General features: G+C 31.2%; 3 protein-coding genes across 17 annotated transcripts in view; 2 read left to right on the forward strand and 1 right to left on the reverse strand.

Annotated features, from left to right (window-relative positions):
* The window catches only part of LOC107074295 (uncharacterized), a 40010-nt gene extending 38410 nt beyond the window's left edge, over positions 1-1600 (reverse strand). For all 9 annotated transcript variants that reach the window (XR_016176005.1, XR_016176002.1, XR_016176003.1 and 6 more), the window contains exons 1-3: positions 1465-1600; positions 848-1014; positions 93-750 (exon numbers count right to left, since the gene is read on the reverse strand). Coding sequence is in view for 3 of the 9 variants with exons in the window: in XM_089170634.1 (XP_089026760.1) it covers positions 93-750; positions 848-924 (735 nt within the window). In the remaining 6 variants the exon portion in view is untranslated. The remainder of the gene's footprint in view (positions 1-92; positions 751-847; positions 1015-1464) is intronic.
* LOC149033057 (uncharacterized) lies at positions 1475-1935 on the forward strand. The gene has a single exon (XM_089170641.1). The coding sequence runs from the start codon at positions 1475-1477 to the stop codon at positions 1838-1840; it is 366 nt and encodes a 121-aa protein (XP_089026767.1). The 3' UTR covers positions 1841-1935.
* A 922-nt stretch (positions 1936-2857) lies between these two features.
* LOC107074293 (uncharacterized) overlaps positions 2858-21661 on the forward strand; it is a 31360-nt gene continuing 12556 nt past the window's right edge. The window contains exons 1-11 of one of the 7 annotated variants that reach the window (XR_016175998.1): positions 2858-3784; positions 4541-5237; positions 13253-13367; positions 13501-13733; positions 13841-14114; positions 14350-14542; positions 14625-14846; positions 15270-15499; positions 15596-15897; positions 15986-16254; positions 17574-17715. Coding sequence is in view for 5 of the 7 variants with exons in the window: in XM_089170626.1 (XP_089026752.1) it covers positions 4960-5237; positions 13253-13367; positions 13501-13733; positions 13841-14114; positions 14350-14542; positions 14625-14846; positions 15270-15499; positions 15596-15897; positions 15986-16247 (2109 nt within the window). In the remaining 2 variants the exon portion in view is untranslated. The other 6 variants (XR_016175999.1, XM_089170626.1, XM_089170625.1 and 3 more) reach the window with 6 other exon arrangements.

Genomic DNA, 21661 nt, shown 5'->3' on the forward strand with positions numbered 1-21661 from the left:
TCAAAAGATAACATTACAAAATTCAGCAATACTTCCATTGGAATATAGAAATATATTTATAGAATAAATTGAAATGAAAATAATAAGAATACCTTGACACTGCCATCCTCATCTGTCACCATAGCTTTTCTCGGTTTTGTAGTTAATACAGGAGGTGCATGCACAGTTTCTCCAAATTGAACTTCATCTTGAAAAGTTTCAAAATTGTCTATCAAATCTTCCTCCTTTTTTTTCTTCTTAATCTGTAACTTCTGCCTTCTCTTTTGAGATTTGGTAAGATTCATATCACCTTCCCCTTCTTTAACTTTCTTCTTCTTTTTAATATTTTTATGTTTTGCTCTTAACTTTTCTAACTCGTCCAACTCATCTTTAGGCTGTTTGGATAAACCTTCAATCTCACCGGTCTCAGTATTTCTATTTACAAGGACATTGAACTTTTTCTCGAAGGCAGTTTCATTGATAAACGCATGAGTTTCTTGACTAACGCGATAAAAAAATTTGTTGTTACTTTCTCCAGGTTTTTGTTGAAATATTGGAACCGCTTTTTCCGGTTTTGATTTAGGATGCACCGATTTTGGTTGCTCGCCACCCACGCATATCAATTTATTTTTCTTCTTTTTCCTCGATTTCTTCACTTTACTTATTCTACCTGATTTAACAGCTTCCTTAAGTCTAATAACTTTTTCCAAACTTTTCGGTATCGCTTGTTCCCGGACATCCTTCGGCGGTGCATTTATTTTCGTTTCTAACCTACAAATTCATACATCATCAACACAACAAAGTTTCTAACCTTTAAAAACATCCTAGAAGTAAATGCAACAGATGATTTATTGGAAAGCTAACTCACTCGGCTAATCGTCTAGCACGTTGTTTCTCTGGATCTTTAATGCCACGATGTTTCTTCCCAGGAATTTTACGACCCATTGTTAGAAATAATATTTATTCAATATTTTCTCTAAATAATAATGATCTCCGATATAAGTAAACCCACGTGGATAATATTACAATCTAATCCTAATATAAACATGTAAACACACAAATATAAATTGTAATAAAATTTTAGGTTATCTGTTAAGATTTATTTCTGAATAATGTAAAAATATAAATTAATGCAAAATATTTTTAATCACAATGATATAATATTGTTAAAATGTGTTTTGTAAGAAATTAATTTTGAAAATGTATATATTAAGTAAATCACACCAGATGGCTCTCCAAGACTAAACTGATTTTTCTCACTTAATGACATTACAGGTGTCTACTTGTTCATTATTGTTTATGACGAGAGAAAAAAAAGCGAAAGTACTGTGATTCTATAAAAGAACTGCTCTTCCTTTAATTAACATTTTCTCCATCTTCTTTTCTAAGTATATATTTGTAGAGAATAAATAGAAATGAAATAAATCAAAAAACAAATCAATGTTATATTTAATATAAAAACAATCACTTAGATGGTCTTCTAACCTAAACGAATATGAATCTGGTTCGTTGGAAAGTTCATTCTGTCAAAAAACCACTGTATAATAATTGGAAGGGCGTACTCATGACTTTGAGACTATGTTCTAGCGATAACCAAAGTACAAAGACGTGTAATGAAAAAACTGAAGATCAAGAAAAAACTGATGATGATTCTCTCTCTTTAGAGGAACTCACAGAACCTACCAATTGTTGCATGTCTGGTTGTACTAATTGCGTTTGGATTCAATACGCAGAAAAATTGACTAGGAAGCTTCAAGTTAGTAACGTTGATGTACAAAAAGAAATATTGGAAAAAATTCAAGATCCAAATATGAAAGCGTTTCTTTCTATGGAATTAAGATGTAGGAATTTAATAAAATAGTAGTTAATTAATTATAAAAATTCATAGTTGAAAAATTTGTACATACATTGTCTTATTTAGATCTTAAATTAAATAGAAGAGAAGAGTTATATTTTTATACTTCGTATCAATACCATTCCTGTCTTTCGTTTGATGTTAATGAATTTATTTGTTTAAGTTAATTTATTACAAATGTTTAGTAAAAATTTCGACGTAGAAAACAAATATTATATTTTGTTACTTGTGGGAACTTATATAACGTGCCATCTAGCATTACATTTTGAAAGCTATTTGAACGAGCTCCGATGGAAAAGAAAATTATCGATATAAACCAAAAATCGAAAATTCAAAATTGATATTAGAAATAAATGAACGATATACAAAATTATATTGTGAACGTTTAAAAAATTCAAAGTATGAATGTTATAAACAATAAGATTGCGTGAAATTTTATCCTACGAGTTTAATTATTTTCAAATAAAAAAAATGATAGAGATTTTCTAAATCAATTTTGTTGTTCATATTTAAATGTTACTTTTCTTTTTTTGTATCGATGGCGTTCTCGATCGTAGTAAGAGTAGGAACGTTAAACTAGTTATATTTCCATTCATGTTGTATGAATGTATATAAAGCTATTTGTGTGTCGTTCATGTCAGTAGTAATGAGAACGTATTTTCTGTATCGTACGTTTAGCTAATTTAAAGAACATTATTTTGGTATACTTTATCACTTTGTTAATTTTAAAGATATAAAATATAGAGTGTGTGAAGAATAGTCGTAAAACTTTCAACACGAGAGAGTGTTTTACATATTTTGTTAAAAAATATAATACGAGGATGGAAAATAAAAAAAGAAGTTAATATAAATTAAAACGAAACATAAATAAAATAAACTGTATAAACAATTTTCAAATATTAACGTGTAGAAAAGAAAAAGCGTAAAGAACAGTTATACATCGTTAAAAAAATATCTTTAATGAGTAATAGATAAATATTCAAGTATATATATATATACACATGTGTATTTAAGTCTACGATTGCTTAGTTAACCAATGCAAAAAGTCATTTACGAATACCGTTAGAGGAATCCAGTAGTATCAAGATGGAAAGGAGAACAGGATTAAAAAAAGTTCATTAGGTTTCGCCGAGTTAAACGACGTTGAATGAAAAAAAATACGCGTATGGTAATGGAGAATGTATAAACGGATATAAAAAAGAAGAAAAACAAAATACAAGTTGATCGAGTAAAAGGACGGGGATTATTAGATAACTTGTAAAAAAAAAAAATAAAAAAAAATGTGAAAAGATTCAACAACCCACGTGGTTGACGATAAAAGCTTGACTGATCTCCCCCCCCCCCCGCTGTTTACGTGTGGGTGTACGCACCGCATGTACGCACGCGTACCGAACCGCGACCGAGTGTGAACGAACACGTACGAACGTTTACGAAAGCGGTAGGATAGCGACACGCGCCCGTAGAAAGAAGGAAAACATACGAGCATAATAAGAGAAAGAGAGAGAGAAAGAGGATTATTTTCGCTTTTGCCGGTACACACGTATCTAAAGAGTCCACGCACTTACTTACGTATTCGCGTGTTCTAGAAGCATGAACAACTTTTCTTCGTCGTCGCGTCCCTACGTTGCTTTTTCTTATACTGCGACAAAGACAACGACGACATAGACATAGACATAGACGACATAGACGACATATGTAACTGAATAGATTGACTATATTTGTTATAATTAAGTATATATGCCGCGTGATTATGAATCTCGGCGCGTCATGACGCGAAATCGGTGACGGAACGTGACTTTCGGAAAAAAAAAATAATAAAACATTACATCCACAGAGAGAGAACAAAATATAAGAAGAGAACAAACGCAACGTTATTATTTTGCAACGTTCATACTTATTAATACTTATGTAGTAGTATTAGGAATGACTTTATAAAGCAAATGTGAAAAGGTAATATGGTGCTGTTGTTGCTTTTTTTATTTTCTGTATTTTTTTTCTCCTTTCTTGCGTTCTAGCGGAATGTGTGTAGTAGGAAATATCTTTGGATAGATCGAAGTCAATAGTGCGTAGAGAAAAACAATTTGAAAAGAAATAAGTGAATAAAAGAAGGATGAACGGAAGTAGCGGTTACTTTTCGCGATACTGATCCGAGAGTAAGATAAAGTCTTAACTTATCTTCCTATAAGAGCGTTGAACCGCCTTTTAGTTTTTAGTCTTTACTTCGTTGCTATTACTTTTAGTTATACTTTTCAAAAGTGTTTATTGTATATCTATCAATTTTCTTATCTTTTTAAACCATTCTTGCTTTTTTTCTTTTTTTTTTCTATTCAAATGATCTCACTTTTGACCATTTCGTGCTTTAGTAGTTTTTAATTGCGCGCGGGCGCCATTTTTTTCCGTTCCTTCAATTTAACAATAAACGATAAACCCACGACGAATTTACGAAGATTACATTTTTCTTGTTGATTTTGATCGATGCATTCTATTGTAACAATCAAATATTAGAATTATTGAATATAATTTTATTAAATATCAAATAATTGTGAGATTATTTTTTGTCAACTTTCGAACAAATTTTCTAATCAATTTATACACAAAAAAATGTTAAATGATAAGAGAAAAATCAATAGAATATATTTGAAGAATCTTTAGTGACGTTGACATATGCGTGATTATTGATTCTTATCAAAAAATATATTGTTCAAGGGTGTGTTAGATTATTGTGATCGAATAAAAAAGAAGAAGAACAAACACAACATTTAAAAAAATGAAGAACGAGGAGAGTGTTGAACATGGTGAACGATGGACGTTTCATAGTTGGTGTAGTTGATTATTAAAATATACAGTTAGGTAAAGATAAATAGATTTTAAATAGATAACTAATAGATATTCTAATGTGTTCATAATTATAATGAACAAAAGAACAAAGTGTACAAATAAATAAATAAATAGATAAATAAATAATTGAACAAAACGAGTATTATGAGTGAATATGAAAAATATTGAAAATAATGTTAGATATTATAAGCAAGTGAACTGAGGGAAAAAAATTAAAAATAAAAAAGGGAGAGAAAGAAAGGAAGAAAGAGAAAGAAAGGAAGATGGAGGATTGAGAGGATCACGAAATGCCGACAATCGAAAGGCTTGCAACAAAGAGAAACGCGAACGAAGAATCAGACAAAAATTCAACGATTGATATTAATACAGGTCAAGCGAACGATTTGAATTTATCCGAATTTTTGAGACCCTGTGGAGATGGTCGCGAGACCATTGAAGAATCTTGCCTCGAAGAAACCGGAAGACACCATTCGTCGAGAGAGAAACGTAGTCTTCTTGGTAATTTTCAAAGAAGAGCTTTCAACAGGATCAGCTTCAGAGGTGAATCTGGACCTCTTTTAACAAGGTTGGTACAAGACTTTTTGTAATTGGATTATTTTTAGTTTTATCGTTTTGAAAATATTTATCAAAAAATAGTTTTCCAAACGGTTCTATTTTATTCTATAATCTTTTATAATGATTGCTTTTAATAATAGTCAAAAATTGTGAAGTTTCTTTATAATTTTGTTTTATAAGTTTAGATATAAATAATTGTAATAATATATAGTAAATATAATAATATAATAAAATAATAAAGTAAGATAAATTTATTGTCATAATTATTAAACATTTCCGGATATTAGCCAGAAATTTATAGTTTTATTTTGTTTTATCAATATGTCGAATTAAGTCAAATAATTATGGTATTTTATGATTTAAAGTATTAAAGTTATCTTTAAAAAACTTGACCTTAACTTCCAATTATCACAATGGTCACATAATATATTATATGACCGTGACTGGAAGAAAAAGAAAGAAAGAAAAGGAAAAAAAACAAAAATAGGAACAAAAAAAAGGAAATAAATAGGAAACATTTAGAATTATTAGATGTTATCGTAATACATTTTTATAACTACTGTATAATGAGTTAAGTAAAGTAGTAAGTTAAATACCTTCATACTGTTCACATTCCATCATAAGTCGTCTCACGACGAAAAATGAAGATTTGGTACATTCCATACCATCATTTTAAAATGTAAGTACTAGCAGGAAATATGAGTGAACATTTTTGTAGTAACAACCACATTATTATCATGAAAAAAAAAAAACATATTAATCTGATAAAACGTTTCCTGTTTATTTATCGTATTTTATTTATTCTTATTATTTTATTTTACATCAATTTTAATATTATCGTGTTCAATGTTAATTCCTACAAAGTATTTAATTTTATCAGAAAGTAATTATTATTTTATTGATAGGATAAACCCATTATTACATAAAAAAAAGAATACAAAAAAAATTATATATTATAATATGAAATTAAAAAAAAAAATGTAGAAAACATCCTTGTATTCGCTTGACATTCATCGTTATCGCAACGAGGAGTAATAAAAACTAAAAAAGACAAAAATATTGTTAGTTCATCATCATGGTCATTGATAAATAATTTCCGTAACGATAAGAATTGAAATGAAGTAGATTAATTTAAGGTTTATTGCGTGTGTAAAAGTTCCGTTCAATTTTTGAAATTCATGATTATTAATAAAATCAAAAAATATTATCGAATGTATCTGAATTCATCGAAGACTTCAATCACTTACGTGCATTATGCATTTTTCTTTTGTTTGTTTTTTATTTACGTCCTCATTATTTCACGACTTAATATATCATTGGAGTATAATATTCAATTTTGACTGAACTTGTAATTAATATTTATTGCATTATCATCATTGACTGATCGAAAAACCGATGATTGGGAGAGAGAGAGAGAGAGAGAGAGAGAGAGAGAGAGAAAACATTGTCTCGGTGGTACCGAATTTGTTGAATTTTCGTCGATAAGTTCAAAAATACTTAATCGGTGTTGAAAGATCTAGATCACAATGCGTTTTATGAACTCCGCGAAAATAGCATCGCGATGTTCCCATTTCCCTACCATCCACGTCGGAAGTCTTTCTTTTGCTTGACGAGAATAGAAGTCTCTAATTGCGGAAATCGTGGCAGGCCAAATAATATTAGGGAATCCCGTCTGGAAAAACACTTTCATAGTGTGTTTTTTATTTAGACGATACTTTTTTTTCTTACTAAATAAATCTTTATTCTAAAAAAAAGAATTTTCGACATGTCAAACAAAACTCGTCCACGAAAATTATTCGTATCGTTTGTTAACGAGCCAGTGCCAAATCGCCAAAGATTTCACGCGAGAGAAAAGTCTTATGTTTAAATGAAATACGACCGTTTAAGATCCTTTGTCTCTCATTGTTCATTACAGTAAAATATAATCCCAACGAAATGAATATTATTAGAAACGTTTCGTAAAATACGAATATAGGAAATTAATTTTAAAAATATCATTCGATTACATTAATCTCGAAACTACGCTTTTCTATCTTCAACATTTTGTTTCTTTTTTTTAAATTTACCCTAACGCATAAATTTAATTTGAATTTATATTCTTTTGGAATTTTTTTGTTCACCACCTGAACAAAATGAAATTTAAAATATGACGCAGAAATCCTATTCCATAAAGAATGTATATTTTGAATAATGACGTAGATTCGTGCTATCATTTCGAACAGGTGTTTTAACGAGTCATATTTTACCAAGACACGTTTTTTTCTAGCTAATTTTATCCCAAATTTTGGATTATATTCGTTTTATTGTTTTGTCGAAAGATCCAATTATTCTAATAAGATAGTTGTGTGTGTATATAGTGTGTAAGTATAATACGACATCATCCAGCGTGTATTTCACTGGCCTTAAGTAGTGCCAAGTCGATGCATAGAAGAACGACACGAAGAACGACACGAAGAACGACGAAAATCGTTTTGACTAGCCAACTACTAGAAATTTGATCGCGCAGTACTAGACGAGCTCTTGTTCGTTAATCAACGAATTTAATTAGCTCCGTGCATCTCGTTAGAAAATTTCGTCTATGAAACCACGGTACGACCCTCCCCCCTCAAACCGCGATAATAATGTTTCATTGTAAAGTCTTACGAAGTGTGTTATTACATGTATATAATTACAATCAAATTTAGTTCATTTAAATAAATGAACATGATATGTAAACGAATATAATATAATTACAATAAAATTTAGTAAATTTCAATAAATGAACATGATATAAGATCTAAAAATCGTAGCGTCAAATAACAAATGAATCTGTTTCGCATTTTCGTGAGATTTAAATGTTTACAAATAGAAAATGATAATGGTACAATAATATATTATAACAATATACATAATACGTAGGATTAAAAGTGAGATCAAATATTATAGAATTCAAAGAACACGGTTAAAAGTGAAGTGGACGTTAGCCAAAAAAAAAAAAAAAAGAGAATAGAAAAAGAGAAAAGTGAAGTGTGTGGTGTGTGAAGGAAGTAGAAATGGGTAAAGTGAGAAACTCAGGAAGAGTTTAACGTGTGAATAAAAGAGGTGGAGGGGTTACGGTGGTTGAATGTAAAAGGGTGAATGGTGGAGGAGGAAGAAGAAGACACGAGAAAAAAGTGGGAGAAGAAACGATCGAGAAAAATTCGATCGTTTGAGATCGGAAAGCCGAATGTGGTGCAAACGATTGATTTGGATATTTCTTTGGTTGTGGACTGGTTGCGACGTTTGGCTTTAACGATGAAACCTACTGATTGGCTACCTCAGAAGAGTGAAGAAGAAGAAGAAGAAGAAGAAGAAGAGTCTTTAAGACAGCTGAACTTTCGGTTAGACTTGTCCTTAAAGTAAAATGCTCTTCGGCAGCACGGCCATCTTGAATAAAATTTAATTTTAGACGAAACACGCACGCACACATCAACACTGCACGCGTTCTATCGAAAATCGGACGGGGAGATACTAATACTTACTGTATATGCATGCTAAAAAGTTCAACAGATCGACATTCTCTACGTGACAGAAAGAAATGATTTAAGATTTTTTTTCTTTTCTTTCCTATTTGGCCATAATTTTTTTTTACATTTTTCTTATATTTTTTTTTTAATTTCTACGAGACATTTTTTTCTTTTTTTTTTTTGAAGTATTTATTTATTTATTTATTTATTTAATTAATTTAGGATATTTTTCTTACTGTCCGTTATTGTATTTCGCTAACATTCATTATTTTTTGGCGAAAAGAGAAACTAAAAGGATCATCTTTAAGAATATAAAAGAGAGACACGACGACAGAAGTTTGTAAAAAATTGATGATAAGAAAGAGAATAAGAAAGAAGGATAAACATGGCAACGTCAATTTCAACTAGTGCATCGGTTGGAGGAAAATTACACCACCTTGGTGATGGAGGAACTGCATTCTCCGGTTTGCGCAGAGCATTGTCCCAAGTATCGATGCTCGTCGTTAAAGCTACGACTTCCGGTGAAGCCGCATGGCGAGAAGAATTGCTTAAGTACGCGAAATCTCCAATCTCAATTATTATTATTATGATTTTATTTCGATATCTGATTATTTTTCATTTCTTCTTTTAATTTTTATTTGCGATGCGATAAAATTATCAAAGTGAACAAAAAAAAAGAAAATCGAGTATAAATACAAAATGGTTCTTGAAATAAATCAAAATATTAGAATAACATTTTGTATTAATATCCGCTGGACGTATGACGACGGCCTTTTAGCGGATATTTATAGTCGAAATTTTCTCGAGGGGGAAATAAAAAAAGCGAACAAAAAATACAAAAATAACAAAGAAAACGTATAATAGTGTCTCATAGATAAAGAAAATCGTATTCTACCAATTGGATTTATTTGTTTATCACGGGATCACACTATTTTTCGGGGTTTTTGTTCAAATTATAGACAGAAACACGTGCATAAAATTGATTCGTCTAATTTTGCACTGACACGTTATACGTAAATTTGAGATTAAAGTATTTTCTATTGCGTAATATCTTTTGAATTATAAGATAAGAAATGACATAAATTAAAAAAGAAAAAAAAATACAAACAAATCATTGATTCAAAGGAATGAAGAAAGAAAAATGTAAAAAAGCTGCGAATTTGAACATCCGTTTAAATGTAGACCAAAGAGAAGATCGAGCAGAGTTACAATCTCGCCCGACGGTTTATATCATTAGGTTTATTGCCACCGGTTATCATAATCACCGAGACGATTTCTTGTCTCGTCCAGACAGACACGATTCGTCTCGATGAAGATAAAACGAAACAATGATGAATATCTTTCTCTCTCTCTCTCTCTCTCTCTCTATCTCTTACTCTCATTCACTCGAAAACTCTTCCAAGAGAATCATTTCTTTAACAACAATTTTGATTTAACTTAATTTAAGAGTTCTCGTGTACACTGAAAAAAAAATCACTTAAACGGATCGTTCACGATTCATTATAATTTCATTGGTAAATAGATCTGTCGAAATTGAATGATTAGAAAATTTCAATTGAACGTATTGAATTATTTTCGTTCATATTCTTAACATTTCACAAAGCTTTTTTTCATATCTTATATTATTATGATATTAAATGAAAATTTGGTTATTCTTAAAATGTCCTAAATTTATTCTCCTGATAATGAAATGAAATTACGTACCGAACAGATGCAAATTTCACGGACTCGTCGTTTGCCAAAAAAGATGATGACCAGACACGAAACGCGTTTAAATTTTAACTTTTCTTATGCCTATAAGTAAATGAAAAAAAAAAAAAGAAGAAAAAAGAAAGAAGGGGAAATTATTTTTACAAAACATCATTTTCAAGGAGAAAAGAGTTCAAAGAGAGCAAAAGCCAAGAAAGATGATGATGATGAAGATGATGATGATGATGACTCGAATAGTCCTTTGATGTAAGATATGGTACCAAGATTCTGTTTCTTTCGTAAACAAACGTCGTTTCGTTGATCTCGATCGTCTAGACTCGAATAGTCTCAAAAACTACGTAGACTAACCATTTTCTTTCTCTTTCTTTCTGTTTCTCTTTGAAAAGATACTCTTTCTTGGCTGCTTATTTTATTATTTCCAACAAATTTAACTGAGACACGGAGACGCGACTAAACTATTTATAACGATGCTCAAAATCTATTTATAAATAAGACGATTGAAACGACGAGATCGAAAGGACGTTAAAACAGTGGATTGACCTTCGACCGATGGATGCCACTTTCATATCGACAAATTTCAATCCTAACTTTAATCTATTATATTATTATATCGGTGTTACCTTGATCCATATCGAAGGTAACGTTACTTTTATTACATTATCCATCTCGAACCGATCCTTCATATCACCCATTACTCGCCACAATACGAAAATGTACATTAATTTTATGTTTTCATTTTCTTTTTCTTTTTTTACGGTCATTTAATAAATCCTTCTAGCATTAGGAATAAAAAGAATTACGTGATTCGTTTCAATGACGATTAAACTGGCAAGTTGCCCTTTTAAAAACAATTTTGTCCCTTGCGATGGCGCCTAGGCATGGCCTAGACCTACCAATTAATTAGAACTTCATTTATTTTCAATGATATCATTATTTTTACACTATGCTTTCTTTTCTTCGTTTTACGATAAAATCATTTTTTTTTCATGTAAGTACGTTAAGGCCGGCGATACATGTAAACGCTTAAATTTTGATCGTTTTTCAGAGGTTTATTTAAAATGGAAGGAATAAATGAATCGTTTTGAAACTCAGCATGTTTACTCATTACATATGAAAATATAAGAATCTGATTTTTTTTCAAAATGGCCGCCGTAGTAACTAATCTCCTGAGGCTTTCGCGGCGAAACGCATCAATCATGGTGATTTTTAGCTTTAGTTACAGCAATCTAAAATTAAAGAAAAGGGTCGGAGCGTGTTCATAAAACATGTATCTTCTAGTTGAACCAAGGAAAAACTAAAAAGTCAAAAAATCGTAAATTGGCACGATTCAGACAAAAAAGTCTGATTTTTGACCCTTTTTTTAACGGTTTTTGGGTCAAAAATGGCAATTTTTGAACATTTTTGTGGCATTCTTAAAGTTCAACTAGAAGCTAATACTATAAAGAAAATGTGTGCTAAATGTCATAAGAATCAGTTGAAACCTTTTTGAGTTATCTTTCACCACAGTTTGAAAAAAGTCGTTTCGAGAAAAACGCGTTCAAAGTTTAACGTTCGCGTTAGCGCCGAGTTGACGCGGAGCACTTAAATGAATTTTTAATCGATAAATAATGCGAATTTCATTCTAAAAATTTACAGGCATATTTTTAAGATAGTAAACTAATTATTTATGAAAAAAACCAATTCGATTTTTTTTTTATTTTACATGTATCGCCGGCCTTAAACCTATGGAGGGTAGAGGTAAGAAGTATCATCTGTATATATGAAAAGTGTCCGTCGAAATGCATTAAATTTGGGTGGCGCCACATTAGCATCAGGGTAAATTTTAAAGGAAGCGCCAAATATTATAAGAGTAGGATTGAGAAATAAACAAGGAACACAAATTTCACAACACAAATTGTACCCATAACTGTTTTGTTATTCACATACTTTTTCATAAAATTAAATGATAAAAAAATCAATAAACGTACTATACAAGTTCACGGAATAAAATCACTCTATTCATCACACATTTTTTTATAATAATTCTTTAAGGTTATATAAAGGGTATGGTTTATACCATACCCTTTGTCTACACCAGCGCCATTCTGGAAGGTTTTTGAACTGTTATTTACAGCATACGCTGGACACTTTTTCAAATTTTCTCGCATATGAGATGATACTCCTTACCTCTACCCTCCATAGTTAAACCACTTCCATAATTATCGTCACTTATAAAGTTTTCGATAAATAATAATAATAGTTCGTTTTACGTTTACGAATTCCTAGGACTATCAAAATTATGGAAATAGAAATGAACTGTAGCTTTTAGATTTTTGAAGTAAATAGCAATGCGTTCGTTTATACGAATATAAAACGTTTTTACGAGTGTGTACATTAAGCACACTGGAATTATTTATTTATTTATTTAAGTAAGTTTAATGAAACAGAACAGATAATATGTGGAACGAGATGCAGTGTAGATTATTTTAATTTAGATGATAGCAACACCTGTATATTTCAAAGATATTTATTCTAGGGATTGTAACGGATTTTGATCATTAAATTTTATACACCGTTAAATCCTACTTTTAAGAGTAATCTTAAAAAAAAATCATAAACTATGTTGATACCTTCTCGTAAGAGCGAGATTTTAATTCGTATTAATTTTTTATTTTACAAACGAATAGAATGAGTTAATGCAATTAAAAATGTTTCATTAAAGATATATTACATAATATTTTACTTTTTTTTTGTCTTTTTTAACAGTGGTTTACAATTAACTTCAGTATCCATGACTATAATATATAAATTTATTTATTTTTTTTGTTTATGTTCTTTCCCAAAAAAAAAGATATCGTCAAACAAGATTCAGTTCAAGAAGAGTACGGAAGAGAGTGGTGTTCAAGCACGGAGATTGCAACGTCGTACAAGGAAACGTCGCTAAACGTCGTCGTCGTTATTTGCAGGTGATATTTTTTCTTTTTTTTTTTCTTTTCCCTATAAAAGAACAATCGAATAATCTTATCCGAAATTTCTCCTATAACAATTTATTTCATTTTTATTTGTATTTTATTAGTAATTTTGTTCGTTTGTTTACAGGACATTTTCACAACTTTAGTCGATGCTCAATGGCGCTGGACACTTCTCGTATTTTCAATGAACTTTTTACTATCTTGGCTTGGTTTTGCATTAATATGGTGGTTAATCGCTTATAGTCACGGTGACCTTGATCCACATGATTCGTCGAATTATACATTTACTCCTTGCGTCGAAGATATACATAGTTTCACCAGCTGTTTCCTTTTTTCCGTCGAGACACAGCACACGATTGGGTAAATACAATCATTCTTATTTCTATTTTTATTTTGTTCTTTCAAATTTTCAAATACAACATTTTATTAATTTGCTTTTATGATTATGTTCATTATGATTGACACAGGTATGGTTCGAAACACACAACAGACGAATGTCCAGAAGCAATATTTGTCATGTGTATACAATCGATGACAGGAGTGATTTTACAAGCCTTTATGGTCGGTATAGTATTTGCCAAATTATCTCGACCGAAAAAAAGAACCCAGACTTTACTTTTCTCGAGGAACGCTGTAATATGTCAGAGGGACGGTCAATCCTGTCTGATGTTTCGAGTTGGAGACATGAGAAAGAGTCACATCATCGAGGCTCACGTGAGAGCACAAATGATCAAAAGGAAGGTAAACAACTTTTCTCTTATCTTATGTTTTATCGTTTAACGTTTAACGTTTAACGTTTAACGTTTGTATCTGTGTGTAAATACACCTTTATGACATTTCAAATGTATTCGAGAAAAATACATCAAATTGATCAAGAAGAAGCTTGTAATTTTCTGCTAAAGAAATCTTTTTCTGAAAATAATTTAAAAGAAACGATAAATACAAAAATAAATAATAAATAAATAAAATTTAACAGGTGACGAGAGAGGGCGAACTTCTACCATTTTTTCAAACGGAATTAAAAGTAGGAGGTGACGGGGAGGAAGATAAAATCTTTTTTATATGGCCAACAACGATTGTTCACAAAATAGACGAACATTCGCCACTTTATCGTATTTCCGCCAGCGATATGCTTCGAGAACGTTTTGAGATAGTTGTTATTTTGGAAGGTATGAATTAACAAATGAAATATTAACCAATCCAAAAATATACATTTTTATTTTAAAATTGTTTACCTACGATGATTGATAGGTGTAATTGAGTCAACCGGAATGACGACACAAGCAAGAAGTTCTTATCTACCGTCAGAAATTCTTTGGGGACATCGTTTCGAGCACATTATCACGTTTCGCAAAGAAACCGGTGAATACGAAGTCAATTATAGTCTTTTTAACAATACTTACGAGGTTGATACACCATTATGTTCAGCAGCAGATCTCGATCAATTAAGAGCAATACATAAAGCTAAAGGAGGTGAGTAAACAATTAGAAAAATTCATTTTAACACGTGTCTAACGAATTAGAATAAAACATTCAAAGGTTTGTCATTTGGCGCAATATTATCATACGATTCCAACGTTTTCTACTTTACCGATAGTTGGATAAGTCAAAATCGTATTTAAATGATGCTATTCTTTTGAAAATGAAATTGATTTTTTAAAAAGTGTCTTATATTGTCAATAATATCACGATGCTATCTTATTTATGATAAAAAGTTAACAAATTAATTTTCAATCGTCTTACTGATAAAAATCGGACATTTGATCATTAGTGGTACTTGTTTAAATTACTGAAAAAAAGAACTGAAAAGAAGATAAGTTCAAATGAAATCTCTTAAAGGATTTATCTGATCGAAGGAAAAGTTGAAAAAGTTATTGTTTCGTTATGTGGTCTTAGAACGCATGAGTTCAGGTGCATTTCCATATCACGACGTCTCGAGTAGTTCTCTAACAACAAGTTCCGGTTCGAGTTTGGCCTCTTCTGCCGGTGGTCTTCACATGCATGTACCACCGTTGACTCCACCAACTCCAATTCCGGTTATGATCACCGGTCCTGACGGTACCTTGAGACGGGAAAGCGTAAACAGCGTGTTACTTGAACGTCCAATATTTTATACGCACGACGAGGTAAGTTTTTTCTTCTTCTTGACATTTTCCTTTTTCTCCACTCTCCCCTTGAACAAAATATTTTAATGACTTATATGCTAATAAAATGATTTGAAGTCTACCGATAACGAGATCGTTTGTGGTGCTGCTACTTCCGTTAATCCAGAGGATTCCAAAGTACAAGAGGAATACAATCGTGCCTTGGAAGATATTAATGCGACACTTAGAAAAAATAGAAAACACAATAACAAGGATGAAAGGAAGATTCATCGTGAAGGCTCGAAGAGTACGCTAGATTCAAGGAAAAGCGAATCGAGGATTAATACAGATGGAATGAAAAGATCCTCTTCAAGATGTAACATCGATCAATGTCAGAATCGTAATAAAAAAACATGCCCGAAGTCAACTTTGGATCCCAGGTAATATCTCTTTTGTAAATCCTCCCTCAATGAAATTATTTTTAAAAGCAAAATATATAATTATTATTAAATCATTTTGATTGAACAGACACTGCAAATTTAAGGGCTCCCATGAATCACTTCGCGACGCCATGCCGAGGAGATCGAGTTTGTGCGATGGTCAAAAATCGAAAGAAATGCACAAAAAGACTTGCTTCGTGTTGGAAAATGAAGATGATACGAGAAGCGTTGAAATAACTATACCAACTATATCAACGTCGTTGGGTGTTCCTGAACGATTGGAATACGTCGTAGATCCAAGGGAATCAAATCATCATTTGGAACGCTTGAATGCTTGCGAAGACGTCTAGTGTTCAGGTAAGTGTCATTATGACATCATTTGTTAGATTATGTGTGACCGGTTTGTTGGATAGATAATATACTTAAACCAGTTTGGATTTTAATATTTGAACGTCTCTTTTTTTTTTATTTTTATTTTTATCAACATTTCTAGTATAACAAATCAATTTGATGATTCAAAAATTCTTCAAATACAGTTTTTTACGGTGCATGAATTAGTGTCTAGCCATCATCAAAACTTTTTTTTTTTACAATATTTTTTTTACCCAAAAATCATTGCTTTTCTTTTCATTTTAAAATCACATCTTATTTTAATCTTCAAATTGACAATTGACAATCCTACTAATATAAATGACTTCCTCATAATTTGTTTAATTATAAAAGCTCAGGAAACGAGGGAGTATCAAGGTTGCGTAATATTTCTTATCACATAATTGTTCTACTATCTAAGAATATCTAAATTTACAATAACCATACAGGAATCGTCATATAAATTATTTCTAACTGAAATACAAAAGGCATCATACGGAGAGATTTAGCAATCGTTCCATGCTATCTAATTTCCTTCTTACACTAAACTTCCTTCAAAGCTTGTATCCTTTTGATTATAATGATTTATAAATCAGGGATTAATTTACATGAAAAAAAAGAAGAAAGAAAAGAAAATTACGTAACTATGATTTTATTCAGGTAAACAAGTATTTTCAAAGTATCTTCTTGAGAATCAAGTGACGCATAATCATCGTGAGTGTTTAAACTGTTCCGCCATTTTTATTTTCAAACATAAATTTTACACAAACCTATGTAATTTTGTTAATATTATAAATTATAATAAAGATAAAATTAAAAAAAATGTTCAAATAGAAATCGTTAACAATTGTTAACATTGTTAGAACATATATTATGAATAAGATAATAACATTTATTGTTATTCCAAATTACTGAAATTTATAACCGAAACGGGGTCAACATGGTGCGAACTAGATTCGTTGGGAATCATTCGTGATAGTACGCGGGTTATGATGCAATAAGTGAATACTGTGTATAACATAATATATAACGCGTGTGTATGTGTGTGTGTGTGTGTGAGAAGGGCAAAAGGATGAGTAGTAGTGGTTTTAAATGAATACGAAGTGTCGTGGATAAGTTAGACGACACGACAGGATGAGTTTAGTGGCGGGAAGTGCCCTCGTTATCGCGCCAGTCAATTGTTTAATCTCAGCTTCTCCACCTACGCTTGCAGTTCTCGCCTTCCCTTCCCTGTCCCTGTCCCTGTCCCTGTCCCAACCTCATCTCAACTCAGTTTTACAAGTTCGTTTTCTATCATCATCTGTCAGCAGCTGGAGAGCGTGCGCATTACGAAGCATACCGAATCAAGCCGAGTCCAACCGAGATGTGATAATGAGACTTTGTCAATGGACACCCCGCGAAACGTGATAAACTGCTTATCAAGTTACACCTATTTTGCATATAAAAAAGGTCTACACCTATTTTCTTATTTTCTTTCTTCCTTACTTTATACTTTCAGCTATTAATTGTGTCTGCCGTTTTGTTTGAATACATTGTAAGAATCTTAAGGGATCTTCTGTTTTGGACACTTTTTGGATCTGATCAAGAGGATTCATTTTGGGTTTTTATTGTTTTCATTTAAAGAGAAATTATATAACTTTGAAATGATGATGATGATGATGATGATGATGATGATGATGATGATGATGATGATGATGATGATGATGATGATGATGATGATGATGATGGTGATGATAATGATAAAGATTTCATTCGTAATAGAATATTATTAATCCCCAAGTTTCATATAACTTTTTGATGTCAAAAGAACAATCATATTCGAACATATTTCTAATTCGGTTTTAAACAAAGAACGGCCACGAAATTCAGGTCAAATTTCATCTCACGATCCTCGAAATCACGAGCTGGTTTAGCTCGACCTTCCGAGAATGAGGCCGTAAACGTCGCGATTGTCATGCTAATTGCGAACCTTGGAGAATGAAATTCCATCGACTACTCAACGGTTACCCTCTGGGAATTATAGATTTTATTGCTCCGAAACGTGCGTAACCACACACAAAGGGTATTCTTTAATAAACATTGATTATTTCGACAAAATATGTTGATGATAAAATATTTGTACAAAATAAAGTCTTAAAGTAATGTTTTAAACAATTTTTGTTCGTAATCTTAAACAGCTCGGAAACGTACATTGTTTCTAGTGAGAATACAATGGTGAGTCGTTGATGATACTCGAGAATCACGAAACTAGCCTAAGCGTATCGCTTAGCAAACGTAACGTATTACTTAACTTACTCTTTATCTTTTTTTTTTGTTTTGGTTTTTGTTCTCCAAGCTCGTCCTCGCTCTGATAGCGAAGTTATACCGAACACTGTCATCACCTCAGTGAAACACTCTAAAAATCCTAAGAATAAAATACTACGATGAATAATAAAAAATCGACGTTTTATCATTTCTCAATAGTAATGATTCACGAACGAATATAATAATCCTTTAATCGATAACATTCGATTATTATTTTCAAGGCAATAATATTTTGTTGACGAATTAAACTTATAGATAATGAATATATTCGTAGAAACGATTAGATGGTTCGTTAAAGAAGAAGGATAGAAAAACTTCTTTCACACTTGTTGTATATTTCGTCCCACTCGTTAATTATTCGCACGTCTATGACTAATACACCCGGAATAACCGGAAACCGGACGTTTCGTAGGGGACTTTTAAGAGAAACGAACTCTAAGATGACATGGGTCTTGCTTGGGTTTTACGTTTTCGTTCGTACTTTCTGTTTTGTCCCCCTTTTATTTCTTTTTTATTTCTTTTTTATTTTCTTTCGTGAATCGTACTTTCATATGTTCTCATAGAAATGAAATTATTCGATTAAATTCATTTAGAGAATTATCAATATCAAAATCTTAAAATATGATGTAAAATAACTAAAAAACTAATTTTTTTTAAATTTTAACTTATTGTTAAAGCACTTTCATAATTATTTTAGAATAATTAAAAAAATAAACAAAAATAAATTAAGCAATAAAAAAAAGTTATTCACGTAACGCGCGTATCCACCTTCGTAAATCGATTTAGCTTTCGTAAATGCGAGTAAAATGGTAGCACATTATCTTGTGCACTTCTCTTGACAACTAGCATCGAGAGTAGTAACATCGGTAATTACTCGTCTGAATCATCATCCCGATCGTTTAATTGAATGAGTCAAATTAAACTATGCGTTGGAAAGAAAAACAAAACGTCGTTTTGATCGACGTCATTGATCTGTTTTAATGATTAAATTGTCCCCCTTTTTAAAGCAGAGATTTACATTATTTAATTATCATATTAAAGAAATAATTAGATAAAAACAGATCAATTTATTTCTATAGAAAAAGAAGAAAAAGACAAAAAAGAAAGAAATTTTATTTACATATAAAACGATGATTATCTAATTTTTAATTATTTATAATCATACTTCTCATTTCATCTGATTTGTGATTCATAATATATATTTTTTTATTTAGTTAATTACACAATAGAAATTACAGTAATAGAACAATGCAATTTTTGTTGTATTGCATTAAAATAGCAATTATGTTAAACGTATACTAATTAAATATTAAATAAAAATAAGAAAAAGTAAAAGGAGTATGAGGTTGTAACAATAGATAATAAAACGACGAAAGCGAGTCTATAAAAAAAAATAAAAATAAAAAAAAAACCAATTCACCTATCTTGAAGTATTCTAAGCGATGATCAACCAAGTGACACATATCTCTCGTGAGTAGTACTCGATCGGCTTAGGAATTTAGAAAGGACAAAAACGAAGTTGTTCGATCGTGGAAGGTTGGAAAGTGAGCTATGGACGATGTTATTTTGTTGAACATCAACTATGAAAAAAGAATCAAAAACTATTTTACTCGTGTTGTTTACGGATTAACGTGTTTTGCTACATAAACGAAAGAAATTTCTTGTCAATGAAAACGTTCGTATCCGATGATACAAAATATTCGTTGAAATGTCAACATTATGTTTTTCAAATTTTATTTTTGTACATACAATCAGCAATAAAATTATTTATTATCGTAAAGTGTGTCATCACACGAATGCGGATAGTATTTGACATTAAGAACAAAATTGTCACGAACAATCGATTGATTTTTTTTATATTAATTGTGTCATTGAAAAAAAATCTTTTACAATAAAATGTCAGATAAGACTCAAAATAAAATATTACAAAATTCTAATTATCATCCTTAAAATCAAACTTTTAACTGTAAATTCTACAAAAATAAAAACCGGTTTTATATATTCGTCATGGGTTTTAAATGTTTTAAATTGAAAAATAAAGAAAGCAAAAAATCATACTTTATGATGATTTCTTTTTTGATACGTCAAATTCATAGAAAAGAACACGGTACGAAATAGATCGGCAATCTTCGACACGAAGGCACAAGTTAATGAGTTAAAACGAAAAGGAGAAGGAGAAGGAGAAGGAGAAGGAGAAGGGGAAAGAGAAGGAAACTCAAAGTGGTTGGTAGAAGGAGAAAAAGAAGAGGAAGGAGAAGGATGAGGATGATGATGACGAGGAGGAGAAGAAGAAAAAGGTGGAAGAGAAGAGAAAAGGAGAGACAAAAAGAGAAGTGAATTGAAGTGAAAAAAAAGAAAAGAAAAGAAAAGAGAAGAACTGACATAAGTAAACTGAAAAGAGAAGGGATAAAAGCGGGTGTAAAAGGTGCCGGTTGACGTCACTGAACAGGCTCGTTCCTCTCTCATGGTTTCTCTCGTTGTATAGAGCACACATTTGCTCGTAGTAGTAGTAGTTATATCTACACTCGCTTGACAAAAGTGTTTGCAGTTTCACGACGTTTCGTCGTCGTCGTCGTCGTCGTCGCCGTCGTTTCGACGCGGCGACGCGCGCCTAAAAGTTTCATTCATAGTGTGTCAACTCTATTTCTATTTGCAATTGTAAATCATTCTTCGAAAATATATTATAGGTGAGAAAATATAATAACGAAATAGTGGAAAAATAATTAAAAAAAAGAAAATAAAAATAGTGCAAGAAAGATCAAGGAATGGCGGGAAATTTAACATTACCGAGCGACATCTGCCAGAGACGCCGTTAAATAACCACGTGTTCGCGATTCTTTCGAAGAAATGCAATATCCATATTTCTCGATATTAAAAAAGAAAAATCAAACTGATTTATGAACAGAAAAAGGATTTTACGTTAGAAATAAGAAGTTTGAAGTAGGATGAAAAATATGATGATTAAAATAATGTGTTTTGTTAGTTGTTGATGAGATTATAACGGCCTTCGTGGTTAATCGGTTGCAAAGATAGATCGTGAGGAAGAGAGAGACAATCATCGTCGTTGGTTTCGTGAGGGAATGTGTTAATT

Source organism: Polistes dominula, unplaced genomic scaffold, assembly GCF_049000335.1.
Source record: "Polistes dominula isolate Pdom_NZ unplaced genomic scaffold, Pdom_raw_medaka contig_79, whole genome shotgun sequence".
NCBI lineage: Eukaryota > Metazoa > Arthropoda > Insecta > Hymenoptera > Vespidae > Polistes > Polistes dominula.